General features: G+C 37.4%; 2 protein-coding genes across 7 annotated transcripts in view; one reads left to right on the plus strand and one right to left on the minus strand.

Moving 5' to 3' along the window:
* The window catches only part of Purg (purine rich element binding protein G), a 37,635-nt gene extending 37,381 nt beyond the window's left edge, over window positions 1-254 (minus strand). For both annotated transcript variants that reach the window (XM_046453313.1, XM_046453312.2), the window contains exon 1: window positions 147-254. The gene's annotated coding sequence lies outside the window, so the exon portion shown is untranslated. The remainder of the gene's footprint in view (window positions 1-146) is intronic.
* Window positions 255-760: 506 nt separating this feature from the next.
* Window positions 761-19,575, plus strand: part of Wrn (WRN RecQ like helicase) — a 154,642-nt gene continuing 135,827 nt past the window's right edge. Inside the window, exons 1-3 of one of the 5 annotated variants that reach the window (XM_058582310.1) lie at window positions 761-1,161; window positions 3,491-3,565; window positions 14,248-14,411. Coding sequence is in view for 1 of the 5 variants with exons in the window: in XM_058582304.1 (XP_058438287.1) it covers window positions 1,071-1,161 (91 nt within the window). In the remaining 4 variants the exon portion in view is untranslated. The remainder of the gene's footprint in view (window positions 1,162-3,490; window positions 3,566-14,247; window positions 14,412-19,575) is intronic. The other 4 variants (XM_058582311.1, XM_058582309.1, XM_058582304.1 and 1 more) reach the window with 4 other exon arrangements.

A 19,575-nucleotide genomic window follows, 5' to 3' on the forward strand; every position in this document is an offset into this window, starting at 1 on the left:
TCGTCGTCGGCGGCGACGGCGGCTCCCGGCTCTGCACAGGGTACACAGCATCCCTCCGCCACCCTCGGGCCTCCTATTCCCGCACGCAGCCGGGCCGCCCACCTCAGGCTCCGCAGCCCTGGGGTCCCCAGTCAGCAGGCACTCACATCATCTCTGCCATCATCGCCGCCGCCGATGCCCTTCACGACCGCCGCCGCCGCCGCCAGCTCTCGGCCCCTCTGCTGCAGCCGCCGCAGCCGCCGCCCCCCGCCTCCTCCCCCGCCGCTGCCCGCACTGCCCCCCGCCGGAGCAGCGGGGCAGGGGCATCGCCTGCGGCGCCCACCGCCGCCGCCGCCCCTTCTGCGGCCGCTGCCTCTATTCGGGCACCGGCCCGACACCAGTGGGGAGGGGAGGGAGGGGGCGGGGAGGCTGACGGCGGGGGGCGGGGGGTGGACCCCGCCTCCCCGGTACAGCCAGCTGAAGGGACGAAGGGGTCTGGAGCCGTCCCTCGGGACGCGCCCTGACAGAAGCCCAGCGCGTGGGGATGGAGCGTGCGTGTGAGGTGACTAGACAGGTGTGAAGATGGGAATAAGGATAGGGTGGTAGGAGTGCTCAGACTTCCACGGATTCCGCCGGGATGTAGGACTCTGGCGGCTCACCGGCACCTGCACAGTGACTACACTTCCCGACGTGCTCAGCGGCACCCAACATTTGCGCATGCGTGCCACGGCGCGCCAGCCCCAGCGGAAAGGATTGTGGTGGGAGGGCTACAACGCCGCGCGAGCTCTGTCATTCGGGGGCGGGGCCAGGGAAAAGACGGTCTCCCAGAGCTGATGTGTACAGTGCGCGCCAGTGAAACTCCCTTGTGTACTCTGCAGCGCCGGAGTAAATTTGGTTGATTTGGTGCCTAGCCTGGATGCCCGGGTTACAGGCCTTGGTGTTGTGTCGTTCCACAAAACTTCCAGCTGGAGAATTCCCGTTGAACTGGCTCTTCTCAGGGTAACGTACCCTCGCCACTCCTGCTTCCCTTAGCTTCCCACCCCGGGGGATGCCATTTTAAGCTTTTCCGACGCTTGGAGGTGTTCAGACCTATGGTGCAGGTCCCTGCGCTGTTTGGGAGATTCGTAGAAATGGACTGTCTCTTTTTCCTGTTCCCTCCGGGAAGAGGACCACAGACCGCGGGTAGGCCTTCTCGGAGTTTTATCAGTCTGTAGCTGTGCTTCCACGCCCCTTCCGCCCCCTGCGTGTGTGACTGGTTGTCTATTGGTTGGAACTAGCTTTCATTTCTGATCTTTTGCTATTCCTATAATCGAGACACTCCATGTTTACCGAACAAAAGTCTAGGGAAAAAACCTGGTATCTGTGGTTTAGCAAGTTGTGTTGGGTTTCTTCAGTCTATATTCAGTTTTCTTCTGGTTGGGTCTGACTTGTTCTCTGGATAGATTTGATATGTAAAGATATTACTTCCTGTTAGAGATGGCAATAAAATTTTTAGGGTGTTAGTTTAGACTTCGTATGGTTTACTGACCATATAAAGGATGTTGGAGGTCCAGATGGGTAGGGCAGTTCAGATTTCCCTGACATAGTTGTCTCCATTTATTTAACTTTCCGTGCTGGGGATTGAACCCAGGGTCTCCCACTGAAGTATATCCCCAGCCCTGTTGGTTTTTGCGATGATTGGGAGTCGAACCTAGGACACTGCCCATGCTAGGCAAGTCCTCTACCACTGAGCTGTATCACCAGCCGTCCCTGTGTTAATGCAACAAATACTTAACAGAGATACCAACAATGTATAAAGCAGAAAAATCTCTTTGCTATTAGTGCTTACGTTTTAGTGCAAAGAGATATGCAAAAAGTAAAATGTGTAGTATGCTGGAAGGTGAAAATCCTATGGAGAATAATATAAGAAAGGAATGACGAGTATGGGTGGGATCTGTAATTTTACAATAATTGGTCTGGGAAAAACCTCACTGAGAAGCTAATTGAGTAAAGAGCTGAAAGAATTGAGAGATTGATTACCTTGTGACTATCTTATTTCCTGTGGAATTTTGACCCAGTGGACAAGTGGGGGATAGGACATAGATATAAATGGTTGTGATATTGATAGTTATGGTGATGATGGAAGTCCATAAATATCCAACTCAAATACCTTTAATTGATTTCTGTTTAACTCTGGAAAGTTAGATATTGAATTATATGTGGTTATATTACAACTCATAATTAACCCATAGGCCCTTTATGGATTTGTTTTTATCAAAGTATTGTTGTCGGAGTAGTAAGTAACTTAAACCATCTTTTTCTTTCTGTCTTCCTTTTTTTTCTTAACAGAATCTCACTATGTTGCCTAGGCTGGTCATGAACTCTTGTGCTCAAGTGATCCTCCTATTTTAGGCATGTGCTACTAATGCCTTGTTTTTTAATATCTTTGCTTGTCAGTTCAAAATCCTTCACTAAGGGTTTATTCTAATCCAGCTAGTGTAAAGTTTTTTTCCTGATTTTCTGTGCAGTCTGCTTCTTGGGCTGGTTTTTCCTTTTGGGGTTAATGGACTATTGTGAATAATGCATTCATGAGAAGTCAGGCAGAGAAGCAGGAGTACTCTATGACCTTGTAGTTTCATATCTAGGAACCTTTAGAAATAATAATAATAATAATAATAATAATAATGATGTCTAGAAACCCCCACATATGTACATGGTGTTCATTGAGGATTATTTATGGTAATTTTTTCAAGTATCCTGTCATCAGTAAGGAATAGTTAAATAAGTCATCATAGCTAAAGATAATGGAATTCTTAAAATTAAATTATTTATTCTAATTTGTTATTCATGATGGCAGAATGCAATTCATATTACATATATAGAGCACAAGTTTTCAAGTCACTGATTGTACACAAAGTATTTTCACACCATTCGTGTCTTCATATATGTACTTAGGTTGATGATGTCTAACTCATTCTACAATCATTCCTTCCCCTTTACCCCCTCCTTCCCCTTTGCACTATCTAAAGTTCCATTCCTCCCATGCTCCCCCCTCCCCCCATCACCATTATGAGTCAGCATCCTCATATCAAAGAAAACATTAGGCCTTTGGTTTTGTGGGATTGGCTTGCTTCACTTAGCATTATATTCTCCAACTTCATCCAGTTACCTGCAAATGCCATGATTTTATTCTCTTTTATGCTGAGTAATGTTCCATTGTGTATATATGCCACATTTTTTAATCCATTCATCCACTGAAGGGCATCTAGGTTGGTTCCATAATTTAGCTATTGATATGGCTGTGTCCCTATACTATGCTGTTTTTAAGTCCTTTGGGTATACACCGAGGAGTGGGATAGCTGGGTCAAATGGTGGTTCCGTTCCAAGTTTTCTAAGGAATCTCCATACTGCTTTACATATTGGCTGCACCAATTTGCAGTCCCAACAGCAATGTATGATTGTGCCTTTTCCCCCATATCCTCGCCAACACTTATTATTGTTTGTATTCTTTTTTTTAATATTTATTTTTTAGGTGTAGATGGACACAACACAATGCCTTTATTTTTATGTGGAGCTAAGGATTGAACCCAGGTCCCGCCCGTGCTAGGTGAGTGCTCTACTGCTGAGCCACAATCCCAGCCCTATTGTTTGTATTCTTGATAGCTCCCCTTCTGACTAGAGTGAGATGAAATCTTAGAGTACTCTGTTTATCATAGCTAAAGATAATGGAATTTTATATTGTCTTAAGAGATCAGATTAAGAGGAGGTGTTAGGGCCAGGATGTATGTAGCTCAGTGATAGAAGCCCTGGGTTTTATCCCCAACATGGTTAAAAAAAATTGGTATTAGGTTTTAGGTTTTAGTTATCTTATCCTGTTAACAAACATGCTTTCATTGGAAAAACCAAAGTCAAGCTGACTTTAGCAATAAGAGGTTATTTGTTGGACTGAGGGTGTAGTAGCTCAGTGACAGACTGTTTGCCTACACATGTGAGGCGTTGGGTTTAATCCTTAGCACCACATAAAAAATAAACAAATAAAATAAAGGCATATTGTCCATCTACAACTACTAAAAAACAAATTTAAAAAAGAGGTTATTTGTTGACGTCTTTAATAGATACATCCTGAGGTAGAGTGGCTTTCTGACAATTTTCTGGCCCTGTGCATTGACTTCTATGAAACCACCTTCAGGGTGGTTTCTTGTATAGCTATAATAAGATGGCTAGCTTCATCAAACATATATATATATATATATATATATATATATATATATATATATATATATACACACACATACATACATATACACACACACATATACATCTATATGTATGTATACACACATATACACATACATATATACACATATATACGTATATATATGTGTGTGTGTATATATCTATATATCTATATATCCTTCATATCTAGCAGGAGCAAAAGCATCCTTTCCCTCATTATAGAAGTAGTGTCCTGAGTTATTGTAATTGGGCTATCTTGGAATCAATAATTAAAACCAGGAGATGGATTCCAGAGAACTGAGACTTGGGTTATAGTTTCTTATCTCTGAATTGATTGTATGATGTTGAGAATGGAATTTTCCTGTTGGACTTAAGACAATTAGATTTCACCTCTGGTATTGGTGGTGAGGTCTGTTTCAACCAAAAAGCTTTACTATTACACATGGTGGGGTATGGAATAGATTGCTCTTAAAACATACTGCACACAATGGGCCTGTAACCCTCTTCTTTCCTAGTGTGTATATATATATATTTTTGGTATTGGGGATTGAACCTAGAGCCTCTAGCATGCTAGGCAAATGCCCCACCACTGAATTATTTCCTTGTCCCCTTCTTTTATAGTATTAAGGTAACTAGCCTCTTTTTCCTCCATGCATTCCTGTTTTTATTAAAACCATAAGACATGTATATTCTCAGGATTCTAAGTTGAAAAAGTGTGTTTACACTGCTTATTATTTATAGAGGCCTTTCATATTACTCCTCAGATTGCAAGAAAGATGTAGATGGAGGAGAGAGGGTGGAAAGGGAGAGGGGAAAGAGAGGGTGGGGAGGGAAAGGGAAATAATATGGGGACAGAGAATGGGAATGAGAGAATGAATTTTGTGCATGTTGAGAGAAGCAAATGAACTTTAGAATATTGTACCCCACTCTTAACATATCTGACCTCAGTGCTATTCTGTTCCCTGTAGGGGCCCTTATTAACTGATATGTATCCTCCTGGATTGTTTTTTACATTTACATATACAGTCAGCCCTCTGAATCCATGGGTTATCATCATCATCAGTAGATTCAGCCTATCTTGGATCAAAAATATTCAGAAAAAAATTGTGTCTGTACTGAGCCATTTTTTTCCTGTCATTATTTCCTTAACAATATAGTATAACAACTACGTGGCATTTACATCGTATTAGGTATTATAAGTCATCTAGAGATATAATATATATAGGCTATATTGCAAATACACCACCATTTTATATGGGACTTGAGTATCTACTCATTTTGGTATGTGGGGGGTGGTCCTGGAACTAATCGCCCATAAGTTCTGAGGGGCAACTATACACAGAATTTCATCTTATATTAAAATTTAAATGGTAACTGTTGCTGACAGTTTTTCCCTTTTCACTTAGCACATATCATAGAGAACTTGTTAATACATAGTTCTGTTTTCTTTTACTGTCTGCTTAGTTTGCTATATGTGGATGTGTCATTGTTTAGCTATTAATTTACTAATTGCTTTCAGTATTTTTGCTATTATAAATAGTAATGAGCAACCTTTACTTTTTTGTGTATATATGCCAATATTTCCTAGCGTAGATGTAGTTGCTAATTTGAAGGTTATGCAGATTTAACTTTTGGTGTCTTCTACAAAACATCTCTCAAAATGGTAGGACTAGTTTTTTGCTCTCTTGCAAACACTGTATATGATCAGTTTTTTAAATTTTTGCCAATAATGGGATAGCTAGTTGTGTTGACCCCATTTATTGAACAGTTTGAACAGTGATTAGAATCCTTCCTTTATCCTATGTCAAGATTCCATATTTACCAGATCTATTTCTGGAGATGGTATGGTATGTTGTATTTATTTATTTAGTACGTATTTTTAAGGTATACAATATTAAGTTTTGAAATACGTGGAATGAAATGATTACTAATGGTTAAGCAAACTAATATCCATCAGCTTCTGCAGTTACCTTTTATTTTCTTTATTTGGTAAGAGCATCTAAAATCTACTCACTTCATAAAACTTCAGTGTACTATGTAATGTACATGAAAACTGTAGTTTTCATGTTATATCTTAGATCTTTAGACTTATTTATTTTTTGTAACTAAGTTTGTACCCTTTGACCTTCCTTCTTCTCTTTTCCTTCCTCTCCTTACTCTAGTAGTCAGGGTCTAATGTTTGTTTCTAAGTATTTGAACTTTCTAAAGATTCTATATTTAAGTGAGATCATGCCATGTTTTTCCTTTTGATTCTGACTTATTTCTTACTTATGTTAAATAGTATTCTCCAGGTATATACATATTGTTACAAATGGCAGTATTTCTATCTTATTGAAGTCTGAATAATATTCTATTTTGTGTGTGTGTGTGTGTGTGTGTGTATCACAATTTCTTTATCCATTCATTCCTTGATGGACACTTAGATTACTTCCATACCTTAGCTATTGTGAATAATGCTGCAGAATGTGGAAGCTGAGATATCTCTATGAAGTGCTGATTTTTTTGGGGGGGAGTAGGCACTAGGATTGAACCCAGTGGTGCTTAACCATTGAACCACATCCCCAGCCCTTTTTATATTTTATTTAGAGAAAGGGTCTCACTGAATTGCTTAGTTCCTCACTAAGATGCTGAGGCTGGTTTTGACTTTGCGATTCTCCTGCCTTAGCCTCCTGTGCTGCTGGGTCATCGTGGTTTTGATTTGCATTTCCCTGATGATTACTGATGCTGAGCACCTTTTCATATACTGTTTGGTCATTTTTGTATCTGATTTGGAAAAATCTATATTCCAAGTTCTTTGCCCATTTTTAAATTGTTATTTGCTTGTGAGTTTATGAGTTTCTAATATATTTTGGATACTAATTATTTATTATATATATGATTTGAAAAATTTTTTTCATTCTCTAGGCTTTCTTTTTATTTTGTTGATTGTTGCCTTGCTATTCAGAAGCCTTTTAACTTGATGTAGTCTTACTTGTTTATTTTTACTTTTATTGCCTGAACTTTTGATGTGATATTCAAAACATTGTGGCCAAGACCAGTTATCAAGGAACTTTTCTTTTTTTTCTTTTAGTTTTAGGTCTTTAATCCATTTTGTGTTGATTTTTATGTATGGTATAATATAAGCATTCAGTTTATTATTTGTGTTTGTGTGGTGGTAGGGGTTGAACCCAGGGTCTTAAACGTGCAAGGCAGGTGCCCTACCTCCTATGTCCCCAGCCCTAGGTTTATTCTTTTGGATGTGGATATCTACTTTCTTTCTTTCTTTTTTTTTTTTTTTTAATATTTATTTATTTATTTTTTGTAGCTGTACACAATAACTTTTATTTATTTTTATGTGGTGCTGAGGATCAAACCCAGGGCCTTGCACATGCGAGGCGAGTGCTCTACCACTGAGCCATAACCCAGCCCCATGGATATCTACTTTCTAAGTACCATTTCTTTATTTATTTAACTTTTTTTTTTTTTAATTGTTGTACTAGGAATTGAACCCAGGGCTTCAAACATGCTAGAGAAGCTAGAGAAGTGCTCTACCACTGAGCTGCACTCCCCAGCCCTTTATTCATTTTATTTTGAGACAAGGCCTTGCCCAGGCTGGCCTTGAACTTTCGGTCCTCCTCCCTCAGGATTCTAAGTAACTGGAATTGCAGGTGTTTACCACTAGGCCTAGCTCCCAACATTTATTGAAGAGGTTATTGAAGTGTCTTCTTGGAAACCTTTTTCAAAATTAATTTACTGTGTATGCTTTAGTTTATTTCTGACTTCTCTGTTGTGTTCCATTGGTCTTTGTGTCTGTTTTTATGCTAATGCCATACTGTTTTTATCACTATAGCTTAGTAATATAATTTGAAATCAGGAAGTTGAGATACCTCCAGCTTCATTTTTCCTTCTCTTTTTAATTTTCTGGGAATGTAGCTCAGTGGTAGGGGGTTTGCCTACCATGTGTGAGGCTCTGGCTTCTATCCCCAGCTTGGGGTGGGAAAGAATGTTTTGATTCTTTCAAAGCTTTTGTTCCATACCAATTTTGGAATTGATTTTTTTTTTTTTTTTTTTAAATTCTGTGAGAAATGCCACTGGGATTTAAAAAAAAATACTTATTTTTTAAAAATGTAGTTGGACACAATACCTTTGTTTTATTTATTTATTTTTATGTGGTACTGAGGATCAAACCCAGGGCCTCACACGCGCTAGGTGAGTGCTCTACCACTGAGCCACAACCACAGCCCTGCCACTGGGATTTTGACAGGAATTGTGTTCACTTTGTATATCTCTTTAGGTTTTAACAATATTCATTCTCCTAATTCATGAACATGTGGTATCTTTTTTGGATCATCTTCAGTTTCTTTCATCATTATTTTATATTTTATAGTTTCATTTTGCAGGTTATTTGCTTACTTGATTAAATTTATTAAGTTCCTGAGTATGTTATGCTTTTTGATGTATCAAAAAACATCACAAATGATATGTTTTTCTCTTTTTGATAGAAGATTTTTGGTGTAAGGAAATACAACTGATTTTTTTGTGTATTGATTTTGTATTCTACTTAACTGAATTCATTTATTAGTTCTTTCTTTTTTAAAAATATTTACTTTTTAGTTTTTTTTTTTTAAGGTGGACACAATATCTTTATTTTATTTTTATGTGGTGCTGAGGATCGAACCCAGAGCCTCATGCATGCCAGGCAATTGCGCTACCACTTGAGCCACATCCCCAACCCTTAGTTCTTTTTTTTAATGGAGTCTTTAGGATTTTCTACATAAAGAATTGACTCAATATGTTTTGTTCCATTGATTTATTTCTCTATTTTTACATCAGTTCTACTATTTTGATTACTGTAGTTATGTAGCATTTCATATTTGATAGTGTTTTCCCTTATTTGTGTTATTTTTCAAAAAAAAATTACTTCTCTTGAGCTTTTTCTCTGTGAGCTTTTTCGTTTTTTTTTTTTTTGTTTGTTTGTTTTTGTTTTTGTTTGTTTTGTGGTGCTGAGATGTAGTGAAGTATAGGTTTTTTTGTCTCATTAAGAGTGAGACCCAAGGACAGAATTTAGTTTTTAAACAGGAAGAGCTCTCACAAAGGAGGGGTTCCAAATGAGTTGCCCTTCCCTGTGAACTTTAATATAAACTATGTGGTTCTGTGAAAAAATCCTGCTGACAATTTTTTTCTTGGTATTATTTGTTTTGTATTTGGAATTGCACCCAGGGACACTTAATCACTGAACCATCCTCAGTCCTTTTAAATATTTTTATTTTGAGACATTGTCTCATGAAGTTGTTTAGAACCTCCTAAATTGCTGAAGCTGCCCTTGAATTTGTGATCCTCCTGCCTCAATCTCCTGAGTCACTGGGATTACAGGTAAGTGCCATCCCCTGGCCTTGGTATTACTTTTTGAGTCTATTGATTTAATTAGTATAGTTACAGTTCCTAATCTAGCCATCTAGGAAATCTTTGTCTTTTCTGGTCATTTACGTTTTTTGGTACTAGGGATTAAATGCAAGAGGCACTTTGCCACTGAGCTGTATTCCTAGTCTTTAAGTTTTATTTTGAGACGGTCTCAGCAAATTGCTGAGAACCATGCTAAATTGCTGAGGCTGGTCTTGAACCTGTGGTGCTCCTCCCTCGAACTCCTGAGTCTCTGGGTTATAGGCACACAATATCATGTTCAGCCTCCAGTCCTTTTTAGATGTCAGTAGTTGTCTTTAAAATTTTCTAGTTGTCTTTAAAATGGCCCTTATATTTTTTGTTGTTTATTCTAGGTAGGTGGTCATTTTTTTGCTGTTATTGATTTTAGGTATAAATTTTGGATATAATTTGTGTAATTTAGATTTGGATATATTTGAATTTGATTTTGTGTATATATAGAAACTGCTTAATTTGCATATGAATGAAATTTGGTCACCTGTTAAATGAATAGGTAGAATTACCTTAAAGAGGTACTGGGGAATTTTTAAAATTTTTATTTTAGGAGACTTTAGTTCTTTGATAAAAGTTAAGGTGATCTTCCCCTTTGGCAAAATGCTTTTTTTTTTTTAAAAATTTGATTTTTATTTTTATTTATTTTTTTTTTTTATTTTATTTTTTTTTATTGTTGGTTGTTCAAAACATTACATAGTTCTTGATATATCATCTTTCACACTTTGCTTCAAGTGAGTTATGAACTCCCATTTTTAGCCCATATACAGATTGCAGAATCACATCAATTACACATCCATTGATTTACATATTGCCATACTTGTGACTGTCATGTTCTGCTACCTTTCCTATCCTCTACTATCCCCCCTCCCCTCCCCTCCCCACCCTTCTTCTCTCTCTACCCCCCCTATTGACCTTCATTTCTCCCCCTTGTATTATTTTTCCCTTTCCCCTCATTTCCTCTTGTATGTTCTTTTGTATAACCCTGAGGGTCTCCTTCCATTTCCATGCAATTTCCCTTTTCTCTCCCTTTCCCTCCCACCTCTCATCTCTGTTTAATGTTAATCTTCTTCTCATGCTCTTCGTCCCTACTCTGTTCTTAGTTACTCTCCTTATATCAAAGGAGACATTTGGCATTTGCTTTTTAGGGATTGGCTAGCTTCACTTAGCATAATCTGCTCTAGTGCCATCCATTTCCCTGCAAATTCTATGATTTTGTCATTTTTTAATGCAGAGTAATACTCCATTGTGTATAAATGCCACATTTTTTTAATCCATTCGTCTATTGAAGGGCATCTGGGTTGGTTCCAAAGTCTTGCTATTGTGAATTGAGCTGCTATGAACATCGATGTAGCAGTGTCCCTGTAGCATGCTCTTTTTAGGTCTTTAGGGAATAGACCAAGAAGGGGAATAGCTGGGTCAAATGGTGGCTCCATTCCCAGCTTTCCAAGAAATCTCCATACTGCTTTCCAAATTGGCTGCACCAATTTGCAGTCCCACCAGCAATGTACAAGTGTACCCTTTTCCCCACATCCTCGCCAGCACTTGTTGTTGTTTGACTTCATGATGGCTGCCAATCTTACTGGAGTGAGATGGTATCTTAGGGTGGTTTTGATTTGCATTTCTCTGACTGCTAGAGATGGTGAGCAAAATGCTTAATATGAGGAAAGATTAAGACAGAAGATACTTTTTGGACAATTTCTTCATGGAGAAATAAGAAATTAGGATGATTTCATATTCTTTTCTTTATGCCTTTGTTTCTGTCTGATTCTAGTGTTCTTGTCTCTGCATTCTTATAATCCCTTCTCCAGTTAGTTTTGTAGGTTAGCTATCAAGAGGATAGCAGAAATTCATCTTCTCTTTAGCTCTCTTTGAAGCTCAGATGCTGGAGGTATGGGACTTTCCTAGTCTGTAGTAGGAATAATAGAAGCCATCAGAAAAAATACCTCCTCCTGTAAATTTTGATGTGAAGCATGAGAAATCACCTCTTGATACCAGATCTCTCTCTCTCTCTCTCTCTCTCTCTCTCTCTCTTTTTGGCAGAGGATGGTGGTGGGGTATCAGGGATTGAACTCAGGGACACTCGACCACAGAGCTACATTCCCAGCCCTATTTTGTATTTTTGGTCTCACTGAGTTGTTTAGTGCCTCGCTTTTGCTGAGGCTGGCTTGAACTTGTGATCCTTCTGCCTTAGCCTCCCTGGCTACTATGATATAGATATGAGGCAGTACCCGTCCCACCCAGATCTATTTTTGCTGTTAATTCATAAACCAGAATCACTGAACTACAGGGGAATGGTAATTGGTCTGGAAAAAGAACTTTTTTCCTTGTAGGAGGTACACAAAAGGGCTGGGGTTGTGGCTCAGGGGTAAAGTGCTCCTGGGTTCAATCCCTGGTACCAAAACCAACCAACCAAAAAACAAAAAAATTACCAAATTGTGTTCCTGGTTTATGGGCAGTGTGGCTGGCTTTTCACTATGTTATAGCAGAGAGACAGAAGCTTTTATCTTTTCTCCTGTGCTACCATTTTAGTGGCATTTCATTTCATTCGTCCCATTTACACTTTATTTCACTTGGCTTTATTAATACAGAATTGTGCTTTAGATAATATTTGACATTTATGAAAATTTGTTAGGTACCTAGAAGAGCTAAATATCTCAAAACATCCTACTACTTTTTATAATTACTATAGCTGACTCAATGCTAATAGATAGCTTTATTTAGTTTTTCTGATTGACTTGCTTGAGTTTTTTTTTTTAATATTTTATTTTTTAGTTTTCGGCAGACACAACATCTTTGTTTATATGTGGTGCTGAGGATCGAACCCGGGCCGCAAGCACGCTAGGCGAGCACGCTACCGCTTGAGCCACATCCCCAGCCCTTGCTTGAGTTTTTGGGAGAGAAGTTAAGATTATCAGAAATATAATAATAGATTGATCAAAAAGTCTTTTTAAAGGATTTAATGAAGAACTTTGTTAGAGATTCTTTAGTTTATCGCCATCTATCCTAGTTGGCGACCTAATGCTGGGTTCACAAGATCTGACTATTCCAGTAACTTAAGAAAACAACAGAGAAAGCACGCACACACACAGAAGTACCTTTTCAATAATCTGGGGACAGCTCTGGGACCTTACGGGTCTGTGGAAAAAGAGAGAGCCACTGGAATTCTTTATACTTATATAGGGGACATACAAGGGGAGGTTCCATGGAACATTCTATCCCAAAAAGGGCAAAGGGGTAGGATTACAAAGGAATAGGTAAGTGTAACTCAACCCCCCTCAGGTGATGCCTATACCTGGAGCCACGCCTTGTTATCTGAGCTGGGGTAATGCCCAAGTTACTATGTGCCAGACTGTAGGCAGTAATTGTTCAGAACCTGGTGCATCAGGACTTAAAGGCGTGTTCATCCAGGGCAGCTCCCAACATTAGTTCATCTATTTTCTTCCATCCTTTCTTATTTTTGGAATAAGTTCATAGAAAATTAAAAAAGGAATTCTTTTTTCTAAAAATATTTTTAATTGTAGATGGACATAATACCTTTATTTTATTTTTAAGTGGTGCTAGGATTCTACAAGTGCCTCATTACATGTGAGGCAGGCACTTAACCACTGCGCTACAACCCCAGCCCCTAAAAAGGAATTAAAAACAATTTTTTTCCCAGCTATCATTGGACATAATATCTTTGCTTAATTGTTTATGTGGTGCTGCGAATTGAACCCAGTGCCTCACACATGCTAGGCAAGTGCTCTACTGCAGAGTCACAACCCCAACCCTAAAAAGGAATTCTTAAAAGCAGTAGAGGGGACTGAGGTTGTGGCTCAGTGGTAGAGCCCTCGCCTAGTGCGTGGGAAACCCTGAGTTTGATCCTCAGCACCACATATAAATAAACAGAATAAAAGTATTGTGTCCACTTAAAAAGCAATACAAGACACAGGCTGGGGAATATAGCTCAGTTGATAGAGTGCTTGCCTCACATGCACAAGGCCCTGGGTTCCATCCCTGAACCACACACACAAAAAAGCAATACAGGACAATACCTTGTAAACAATTCCTTTTACAATAAAGATATAAATGATATACACATTAAGATGTGTAGGTATGTATATGCGTGTGTATAGACATATATAAAGTAGTTGCTAGTATATTGTTAAGTATGTATAATATGCGTGGTTACATTTTCTGAAAATAATATAATAAATTAAAAGAAATCAGATCCAGCTTTTTTTTAAATGGGTACTGGGGATTGAACCCAGGGACACTTTTGTTTTGAGACAGAGTCTCATTAAGTTGTTTAGGGCCTCGCTAATTTGCTGAGGTTTGTAATCCTTCTGCTTTATCCTCTGGAGTTGGGATTACAGGCATGCTCTACCATGCCCAACCCAGGCCCAGACTTTTTAAAATTCATTGCATCATTGATTAAATTTGAAAGTTTTTTTTGACTGGAAGTTGCCTCTCAATAAGAATAATATAATTATGTAGGTGAAATCCAAACCGTCTTAACCAAAAATAGGACATTGATAATAAAATTGAATTGCTAAAATATTTAGGTTGCTTTGATTTTATAAGCTTTCTGTGTTAGATTATTTTAAAATGCTTATTAATCTGGTCTTATAACTTTATTAGTTACTTATTTTTTTTTTTTAGATGGACACAGTATCTTTATTTATTTTTATGTGGTGCTGAGGATTGAACCCAGTGCCTTACAGGTGCAAAGCAACCGCTCTACCACTGAGCTACAGCCCCAGCCCACTTTATCAGTTATTGAAGTTTCTTTTTCTGCATTTCTTTCTACCCATATCAAAAGCTGGGTGAGTACATGAATATTAGGTTATAGTTGGAAATTCCTAAATACGTTTTGTGAAGTATAGTTAAACAGAAAGTACATTAATGTTTAAATTCATTACTCCTTGAGTCAGGCCTGATGGGTAACAATGAAGTATTGTATTGGATAAATGAATGTATTTTTCTCTTTTCAGCTTGAATTTATCATTTAAAAGAACCTCTACTTGTTAAGCACTTAAATGGTTAATTAACTGTTAATTTATATACCTTGTCTAATTTGTGTGGTTTGTATCTATTTGTACCCGCAGATTCACAGATTTTTGATCCCTCTTAAGGGATTCCAGTATACTATAGGGGATGTGGTATAATAATGGTAAAGACCTATCAGTACTCCTACCAGTATTCCAACTCATAACTACAGTTTGAAAAATGTGACATCATGTTTATCATTGCTTATCTTCACATTAGCCCCATAGTCAACAAGATAAGTAACATAAATATATAAAAATAACATTATCATAAGTAAAGTATTATAGTAATGGGAATATAACCCCATTTTCCAGATGAGGAAAATTTAGAAAAGCAAAGTGACTTACTCAAGTGGATGCTAAGTGATCAAGTGTCAAACATCATTTTCAAAAAAATTTAAAGACAGATTTAGTTTTTGTACTTAGGATTGAATCTGGGGGTGCTTAACCATTATCCACATCCCCAATTTGTTTTTGTTTTTATTCTTATTTTGAGACAGGGTCTCACTAAGTGGCTTGGGCCCTCACTAAGTTGCTGAGGCTGGCTTTGAACTTGCCATCATCCTGCCTCAGCCTCTCAAGCTGCTGGGATTATAAGCATGCACCACTGTGCCTGCCTATGACACATTCTTATACAAATATAGATAGAACACATTGTAGGATTCATTTTATTAATGAGGGAACTGGCAGCATGATAAAGTTGTTTCAAAGAGCAACAAAAATTATATGGATATTGGAGAAAGAAGTTTAGAATGAGTTTGCTAGTAAAACTAACCTTTGAGGTTATCTTTTCTACTGGATAGAATTCAGCTACATCTTTATTAGACAAAAACTTATGAGTTAAAATGAAACATATTGTCTGAATAATCAGTACATAACCAATTAAAAAATATTTTCTAATGAAATGATCTTTGGATGGCCTTGTGCTCTTAAGACATCGAAAGGAAATATAGTCTGTTTTACTTCTGAGTTTTCTGACACAAGCAGCACTGGGGCCTGGGTTTTCTGATTCCCAGTCCAGATTTCATTCTACTCTGCTTTTCTGCTTCTTTTTAGTATGATTTGTAATAATAGAGCAATCTACTAATTTTTGCAAAGTCAGCTAGCTATTCTTTGTTATTAATTTCCCTTTGTGCATAGTGGTGGTAATTCAACTTTGTTCCTTAGAAAATCACTGTGAAACTTAATGAATGTTTGTAAAATTTGCATAAATGCCAAAGTGAGAAATTGAAATTATAGATTAAGTATTGTGACTTCTGTCTTATGTTAGCAAATTTCAGAGTAGTTGTAAACATTCTTACCTTATGATTACGAAATCAGTACTTATAAAACCGTTTATTCCAAATATGTAAAGTTAGCCTTACATATTTGGAACCAAGTAGAATGGAACCATTTAAGGTAATAAGTGAAAAATTTGTCCACATGAAAAAATAAAACTGTGTATCAGAATTAAGCATTGAGTTATTTATTTAATTTTGTTCTGGACTTGAAATGGTCATCTAGATTGTGCCATTTAACTCTAACAGTGGCTTTTTAATTTTTTTTTAATTTTAATGCTTTTAAAAAGAGAGTGGGGTACCTTATTCAGATTAGCCTGCAAGCAATTAGGCAAGCCAGTTACCATGGTAGTAGTAGGTATTAATTTCCTTACCTTAGTTAAAGGTTTAATAACCAAAGAAATGTCTAAGCTCATCCACTGAAACCCAACTTTTCTTTTGAGACTGGCATTAAGTATGTCCATTCTCTAGAAGTTGACTCTAAGTACAAAAATGTGTTTTTGAGATGAATCTACTCTGTCAGAGTGAGTTAGAGTGTGGTTTAAAAACTAATGAAAAAACTTCTCTCAGCTAATTTGTAATGTGATTGGTCTTAATGTTTCAAAATTTGGTCTAACTTAAATCTGAAAAAAAATATGAAATATTAGTAGTGTGATTTCCATTGACATAAACTAGAAATAACTTGTCCTACTATCACATTGCTGTCAAATTGAATCACTTAAGATGATTTTTCCAAGACATAATTCATAATTTCAACAGATAACCCCTCAATATTTAATTGGCTAATATCAGCCCTGTACAAAAGGTCTACTCATTTAGTTATCATGAAGCATGTTTTGCAATTAATTTATCAGAAAGTCTTTACCAAGAAGTTGCTTTCTTATTAGATATTTTATGGATTGTTACAGAGTTAAAAACTAGCTATAGTACACTATTAATAACACTATCATTGGACTGTTTCCTTCTATTCTTTGAGCATGTGGTCTATGTTATACACTAGGAATTGGAAACTGGACACTGGGCCACATTTGACCTGATGCTTGTTTTTGTGCTCATTTTGCTAAAATTTTAAGTGGTTGAAAAAGACAACAAAAGAAGAATAATATTTTTTAAAATTGGTATAAATTTAGCTTTCAATGTTCATAAAGTTTATTGTTATAATTGTGCTTATTTGACTGAATGTTTTTGATGGCTTTTGTGTTTTAATTTATTCTAATTAGTTACACAGGACAGTAGAATGCATTTTGATATATTGTACGCAAATGGAGCACAACTTCTCATTCTTCTGGCTCTACATAGTACAGACTCATTCCAGTAGTGTAATCATACATGTATATAGGGTAATAAAGTCTGTCACATTCTACCATCCTTCCCATCCCCACAGCCCCACCCCTCTTCTCATACCCCTCTACACAAACCAAAGTTACTTCATTCTTCCCTATCTCCCCTGTCCCACTGGATTAGCATCTGCTTATCAGAGAAAACATTTGGCTTTGGTTTTCTGGGATAAGCTTACTTTGCTTAGCATGATATTCTCTAGTTCCATTCATTCACCTGCAAATGCCATAATTTCATTCTATATATATATATATATATATATATATATATATATATATATATATATTTGTAGTTGTACACAATAACTTTATTTATTTATTTTTATGTGGTGCTGAGGATCGAACTCAGGGCTTGCATGTGCGAGGTGAGTGCTCTATGGCTGAGCCATAACCCCAGCCCCAATTTCATTCTTTTAAGGCTGAGTAATATTCCATTGTGTATATGTACCACATTTTCTTTATCCATTCATTCTTTAGAAGGGTATCTAAGTTGGTTTCATAGTTTAGCTATTGTGAATTGAGCTGCTATAAACATTGATGTGGCTGTGTCACTCTAGTATGCTGACTTTTAAGTCATTTTGGTATAAGCTGAGGAGTGGGATAGCTGGGTCAAATGGTGGTTCCATTCCAATTTTTTTTGAGGAATCTCCATATGGCTTTTCATAGTTATTGCACCAGTTTGCAATGTATGACTGTACCTTTTCCCCCCATATCCTTATCAACATTTGTTATTACTTGTATTCTTGATAATTACCATTCTGACTAGAGTGAGATGAAATCTTATAGAGTAGTTTTGATTTGCATTTCTCTAATTACTAGAGATCTTGAACTTTTTTCATGTACTTGTTGATTGATCATACATCTTCTTCTGTCAAGTGTCTGTTCAGCTTGTTAGCTCATTTATTGATTGGGTTGTTTGATTTTTGGTGTTAAGTTTTTTGAGTTCTTTATATATCCTGGAGATTAGTGCTCTATCTGATGTGGGTGTGGCAAAAATTTGCTTCTCAAATGTAGGCTCTCTTTTTATGTTACTAATTGTTTCCTTTGCTGAGAAGAAGCTTTTTAGTTTGAATCCATCTCATTTATTGATTCTTGATTTTATTTCTTGTACTTTAGGAGTTTTGTTAAGGAAGTCAAGTCCTAAGCCAACACGATAAAGATTTGGGCCTACTTTTTCTTCTGTTAGGTGCAGGGTCTCTGGTCTAGTGTCTAAGTCTTTGATCCATTTTGAGTTGATTTTTGTGCAGGATGAGAGAGAGAGAGAGAGGTTTTATTTCATTTTGCTACATATGGATTTCCAGTTTTCCCAGTACCATTTGTTGAAGAGGCTATCTTTTCTCCAGTGTATGTTTTTGGGTTTGTCTTTGTGTCTTCTATTTTGTTCCATTAGTCTACGTGTTTATTTTGGTGCCAATACTATGCCATATTTGTTACTATTGCTGTGTAGTATAGTTTAATGTCTGGTATTGTGATGCCTCCTGCTTCACTCTTCTTGCCGAGGATTTCTTTGGCTATTCTGGGTCTCTTATTTTCCCAAATGAATTTCATGATTGCTTTTTCTAGTTCTATAAGAATGTCATTGAGATTTTAAGAGGAATTGCATTAAATATGTATAAGGCTTTTGTGTTATAATGGCAGACTTGAGTAGTTGTGACAAAAGTCCAGCTGGCTCACAAATCCTAGAATATTTATTGTCTGGCCCTTTAGAGAAAAAAGTTTGCTAATTCTTGTTCTTTAATATGAAAAATAGTCCGAGAAGGGCAATAGCTGGGTCAAATGGTGGTTCCATTCCCAGCTTTCCCAGGAATCTCCATACTGCTTTCCAAATTGGCTGCACCAATTTGCAGTCCCACCAGCAATGTACAAGTGTACCCTTTTCCTTGAAGACCTTAAAAGAGCGTACTATAGGGATACTGCTACATCGATGTTCATAGCAGCACAATTCATAATAGCTAGACTGTAGAACCAACTTAGATGCCCTTCAATAGATGAATGGATTAAAAAATGTGGCATTTATACACAATGGAGTATTACTCAGCACTAAAAAATGACAAAATCATGGAATTTGCAGGGAAATGGATGGCATTAGAGCAGATTATGCTAAGTGAAGCTAGCCAATCCCTAAAAAACAAATGCCAAATGTCTTCTTTGATATAAGGAGAGTAACTAAGAACAGAGTAGGGAGGAAGAGCATGAGAAGAAGACTAACATTAAACAGGGACGAGAGGTGGGAGGGAAAGGGAGAGAGAAAGGAAATTGCATGGAAATGGAAGGAGACCCTCATGGTTATACAAAATTACATACAAGAGGAAGTGAGGGGGAAAGGGA

The sequence above is a fragment of the Marmota monax genome, unplaced genomic scaffold (genome assembly GCF_021218885.2).
Source record: "Marmota monax isolate L192 unplaced genomic scaffold, Marmota_monax_Labrador192_F-V1.1 WCK01_AAM20220418_F8-fsc00117, whole genome shotgun sequence".
Classification (NCBI taxonomy): Eukaryota; Metazoa; Chordata; class Mammalia; order Rodentia; family Sciuridae; genus Marmota; species Marmota monax.